This window comes from Phaethon lepturus, unplaced genomic scaffold, assembly GCF_000687285.1.
Source record: "Phaethon lepturus isolate BGI_N335 unplaced genomic scaffold, ASM68728v1 scaffold34219, whole genome shotgun sequence".
Lineage (NCBI taxonomy): Eukaryota > Metazoa > Chordata > Aves > Phaethontiformes > Phaethontidae > Phaethon > Phaethon lepturus.
In genome coordinates, this window is record NW_010561896.1 from 13,915 (window position 1) to 19,513 (window position 5,599).

The window sequence follows — 5,599 nt, forward strand, 5'->3', positions numbered from 1 at the left end:
GATTTGGGGAACCGCTCCCCGACCCATGCAAGGGATGGGGGCTCCCAAATCCCGCCCTGCACGCAGCAGCAAAACCCCAGCCCAGCACCTTGGTGGGGCTCCCACTATATTCACCCCTGGGCAGACAGGCTGAAGAGGAAGATGCCACATTTCTTTCCTCTATATTAATTCCTTGGTCTGGAAAGTCAAACACCCCCCAGCACTTCTGTCCCAGCCCAGGGGAGCTCGGGGCAGGGGGTCCGTGTCCCGCAGCCACTCCTGAGCTGCTGAAGTCGACATCCCAGAAGCCAACAGCCTTGTCTGGGTTCAGGGGGCTGGTGACAAGGTGCTCTGACCCCACGGCAGCCCAGGAGCCGCCCCGGCTGCGCTGGAGCGAGGCGTCAGCCGCAGCATCCCGCGTGGGCCCAGGGCATTCCCATGAGAGCTGGCACCTCCGCCAGCTTCCCGCTGCCACCCCCGCCGGCTTCCCGCTGCGGGGACAACCCTCCCTGCCTGGCTTATACAGGCGCAGGAAGAGCAGGGAAAATTGCCTCACCCTCCTGCTCCCTCTCTTACCTTTCTTTGTGGTGGTGAAGTACTTCGAGTCCGTCATGGTGGTCTCCAGCTAGCGGCACGTCCCTGGGAGGAGAGGAAGACCAGAGAGGCTAAGGGTTGATAGTTCCCTTGCTGAGGTGGCTAGGGAGAGCTCCAGGAAGGAAAAACCAGGAGAGGGAAGGAGCTTGGGATCTCATGGGAAGAGCCGTAAGGAGATGAAGTGCCCGGAGAAGCCCTCGGGTCCCGCACTGCCAGAGGAGCCTGGTCCCCCGGGGATGGCGAGCGCCTCGCAGCCACGCCAGCGCACCGCAGGCTCTGCCGATGAGTGGGGAGTCAGCTGGTTCGCTAACGAAGATGTGGAGGAGGAGGAGGAGGAGGAGGAGGAAGAAAGCAGTCACTGAACACGCCAGTGTTCACCCCTGCTCAGGCTCCAGCCCCGACCTGCTTCTCTCACCAGCAGCAGCAGCCGTTTTGCTCACCACATCCCACATGGAGCTGGGCAGCCCTCGTCCCCGCCGCAAGGGCTCAGCAAATCACCCCTGGGTTTGTGTCTCCTCATCCGAGAAACACTCTTCTACGGAAAATTCACTCCCAGCCCTCCCTCACACCTACGTAGGCAACAGGGATGGGAGGAGGAAGCGAGCAAAACCCAAGGCTCAGACCAGCTCCGGAGCACGGGGACAGCGCAGCTGAGAGGGGCAGGAGTCTGCCAGCACCCCACCAAACACACCGGCAAGATCAAAAGGAGCCTCTTCCAGAAACCATCCCCGCTCCAGCAGCCTTGGTTCAAATTCAACGGGTGCGAGGTTTCCGCCCAGCACTTGGGGCTATGTTATATAATTCGGGCAGTTTAGGGCAGATTTACAGCTTGGCAGGCTGAGGAAGCCCAACGTGCAGGCAGCAGATAGCCCTTCTTAAAGGTCAGCGGGGATTTGTCTTTTACGGCCGTTTCACCCATCTTTCCTTCAACAGCAAAGAAACCAGAGGAGCGTCCTTGAAACCCCGCAGCGGCCTTGCTGTTTTGGAGGGGCAGGAGCACAGAAAGCAAAGCCAAGTTAAAAAAAAAAAAAAAAAAAAAGCGCTTGCAAATGGTTTTAAAATGTAAATGAGAGCATCTTGAAAGCCAAATGCAGCAATCCCCTGCGAGCACACCAGACGCGGCCAGAGACACTGCGTCCTCTGTTCCCTGTCCAAGCTGGATAGGGATCCCTAACAGGGATAAAAAGCAAATCTGGATAAAATCTGGGGGCTGAGCCCACCGGGCAGAGCACACAGCCAGAGCCAGTTTGGCAGGCAGTAAGGGAGAAAGAGTTTGCATCGGTTCGGGGCTCGCTTCGGGTGTTGGCAGCGTGGTCCCGATGCTGTTACAGAGGAGGCAAGTCTGTCACCGTGCTACCCCGGCCCTGCCGAGGCTGCCCTAAGAGCAAACCGCTTCCCAGGCAGCCTCGTGTAAGACACGACACTCCTCCCTGCTTCAGTTACCTGGGATTTATTCAGAGCCTTTTTTTCCCCCCTAAGTCGACGGCTCTCCAGCGAACAGCGGGAGGTCCCAGGCTGCGCCGCAGCAGCTCTCTGCGCCTGACTGCAGATCCCGTCCTGCAAGAGAGGGAGGAAGGAGGATTTACTGCAGTCCCTCCGATTTCACCGACCTGGCTCGCAGTCAGCCCTGCTCTGCAGAAGTGCCTGGAAAGCAAACTTGAAGCCTACCGGGGAATTTCTGCAGCTGGCTCGGAGACATGAATCACGCCTGCTGCTTTCCTGCGGCTTCCCGGTTTCCCAGAGCCCGCGGGTACCGCAGCGTGTGTTTTAGCCATCCAAAACCCCATTAATTTCGGAGGCAGAGTCAGCCACCCATCTCCCCCACTCCTTTAAGCCCTGCAGTGCTGATGGCAGCCTCCAAAAAGCAAACCACTGCCGCCGCCTCCAGCCGGAGCTCGAGAATTAAGGCGCACCCCTCGCCCCACACAACACCTCAACCTCCCCAGCGGCAGGACCAGACTTGAAGCAACCCAGCGCCTCGAGCAGGCTGACGAGAGGCCGAGCACGGCTGCAAACACCCGCCAAAGCTGGGTGCTCAGCACCCTGCACCGTGTGCGTGCATCCCCAGGCTGACCAAGGGCGACGGGGCAGGGCTGCCTGCCAGCCCCGGGACGCGACCGCCGCTGGCACAGCCCTGCTGAAGGTGAATTCCCCCGAGCTCAGCCCTTGGGCAGGGTCCAACGCTGCTGCCTGGCTCCGGTTTTAAGGAGGGTGAAGGAAACTGTTCGGGGACTGCAGAGCAGCTCTTGCGTGATCCCAACTCTTTCTCCACACCTCTTTGTCCAGCTTGAACTGGGCAAAGGGACGGATGGGGCAGGGTCCCCTCTCCCGAGCCCGACAGTAAATAAGGCAGATTTCTGGCACACCGGAGCTGGGGGGTGGTGTCAGATCCAGAGCCAACAGCCTCGATCATCTCGTTTGAACTGCTCTGATCATCTAGAGTCATTATGGTGAGCTGCAAATACTCTGCCCTTGCTAAACACCCTTCACCCGGCGAGCAACTACAGGCGGTGGGAGCTGATCCGCGGGCAGGGAGATGGCACCAGCCAGGCAGGGAGATGGCGCAGAGACGGGAGCCCAGCGCAGGCATTTGCTCCCCCGGCTCCAGCAATTCCCACCGAGCTCCTTTCCAGGCTGGGAAAAATGCCCCAGCACTCACTGATCTCCCAGCAATGGGCCGAGCAGAGCAGCAGTTCCCAACAACCGGGAGCAGCACCGGCACTCAGGAAAAGCGGGATGCAAGATTTGCAACAATAAAGTGAGGAAGAAAAGAAGCCCCTGACCTTGTGGGGGCTTGAATTTTACCCTGTTTTCTTGCCAGACTTCTTAGAAGCTGGTCTTGCAAAATGGATTCAAGGGGCTGAAAGCGCTTGTAAGGATCTGGTAGCAAAACGGCGGCTAGGTGCCGGAGAGGAGCACCCAAAGCTCACCCACACCTCATCTGGGCTCCTCAGGTCTGTTTGAAGGATGAGCCTTTGCGGCGGCACAAACCCGCACCCCCTGACCCCTGCCCTGCTGCACCCGCTCTCGGGTGGTCCCCGCAGCCGAGGGGCAGCGGGAGACCTCCTCTCCGAAGCCCCGACTTAACGGTGAAACCAGAGCACGCGCCATCAGCAATCCCGCGCGGAGCGCTCACCTTGCCGGCTGTGCCGGCCCGCTCAGCGCTACGGAGACGGAGCTGTGGGGAGCTCTGTGCCCCCCTGGGAGGAAAGGGGCTCTCCGAAGCGTTTCACCTTGATCTTATTCACCCGCGACGACTGAATTCTGGAGCCCCAGAGGACCCAGAGCAACGCCGCTCCCCTGAGACCCCCGGCACGACGGTGCTCACGCCGCTTTACCTCCCATGCTCCCCCTCCACCCGCCTTGGGTGGAAAACACCGTCCCCACTCAGGCGACGCGCAGCAGAAGCGTCCTGCTACAGACACCTTCCTCAACGGACGCAGCTTTGACGAGGTGATTTCGCTCCTGCCACGCAGCACCAAGGAGCCTGTGGCCCAGCTGGAAGAAGCACCGAGGTCTGGAGCACCTGATTTTCTGCTGCTCAGTGAAGCACCGTGAGGTCGAAGGAGAAGCCAGCGCGTTGGCGGCTGAGAGCTCATGGCTAAAGGCAAGACAGCCTGTTCCTCCCAGGAGCTGCATTTCAGAGCCACCAGCTGATGCACCCATACGGGCACAGTGCGGTGCAAGCCCCCTCCTCGATCTCAGGCCCTCAGGAACGCGGCACAGCTCAGCCATCCCCTCCCTCCCGGCTGCCAGGCCAGTGGGGTCCCGAATTCAGCGGTCTCCAGGTGAACAAGATGTTCCTAAACTTGAGATACAGCAACACATGGGGCACGGTGCTTCTCACCGAGGTGGGCGCTGCCAGCGGGTTCCCGGGGATGACACTGATGCCGAATAAGCTGTCGCTGGTGCTACTCATTTCCTCTTACAGCGAGAGGAAGAAGAAAACACGTTAGTGACCCCCAGCTACTTTTACTGCCCTGTTTTAGGCCAATTCCTCCACCCTTGAAGGCTGCGATGCTGCTGACAGGAGTTTTTCAGCTTCTAGCAGTAGAGACATGTTGCCTGGGATGCGTGGAAAGCGCCGGTACTGCTCTTCCAGAGGAGCGAGCGACCTAAGCACCACACAAGCATTTAAACCGTGCCCAGGACACCCCAGGTCCTTGGTTATTACAGCGAGAGGGCTCACTGTGGCTCCGCTGGTCTTTCCACAGACTCTGTGACAGCCCAGAAGAGGAGTATACGGCTGATGGTTTTGATCTCCCCAGCCTGACGTGCGATTTCAGGGGGGTCTGATGAGGGAAGGAAGGAAGCAAATGCAGGGAGACGCATCCACTCCAGCCCCGCACACACACGCAGCCCCTGTGCATTGGGGTGTATATGTTAGCACCTAAAGCAGAGGGAGAAGCAAAGAGGAGCCAGAACTCAAAGGGCAAGCTTCTAGGAAACAGCTTCTCAAGAAAACAGGGGGTCAGCTGAGGGTTACCAAGAAGGAAAACTCCTATGAGCAAGCAAGGCAGCCTCTCGCAGCTGCAAATAAAGCACTTGAGGTGGATCAGTAAAGCCCAAAGTCAGCACAGTTGAAGAACATTAAGGCTGACTAAAAAGAACCCTAAATATTGGGACGGGTAACTATGGGGACTTCACGCAGCTACTCCCTGTTGATATGAAGCAACTTGAAGCCAACACGAAAGGCCAGGTAGGCGTGAGGGGGTGACGGCTCCCCACACCACCGAGCAGCGCTGCACGTCCCCGGCCTCGACGAATAAACCCCCACACCAGGCACAGACACCAGTGGGGGAAGACAAAAACCCAAGCCTGGAAGAGGAGAATGAGCAGCTGAGGATACGAGAGCCAACCGCTAAAGAGCCTGAGCTCCGTTGGTTTTTTCCTCCTCGCTCACAGCAGCAAGCGGTGCATCCATCCTGCAGACGGTGCGTGGCTGTGGGCGCAGCTCCCATCCCCGTGCTCGTCCCTACCTCTGCCCCACGCCTCTCACCACAGCCGGCAACGAAGCCCCACGGGC

The 5,599-nt window shown here is 59.2% G+C and overlaps 1 protein-coding gene across 1 annotated transcript in view; it reads right to left on the minus strand.

The window, feature by feature from the left end:
- Positions 1-592, minus strand: part of LOC104626249 (AP-1 complex subunit beta-1) — a 14,450-nt gene extending 13,858 nt beyond the window's left edge. Inside the window, exon 1 of the mRNA XM_010294122.1 lies at positions 556-592. Within this exon, the coding sequence (XP_010292424.1) occupies positions 556-592 (37 nt within the window). The remainder of the gene's footprint in view (positions 1-555) is intronic.
- Between the last annotated feature and the right edge of the window lie 5,007 nt (positions 593-5,599).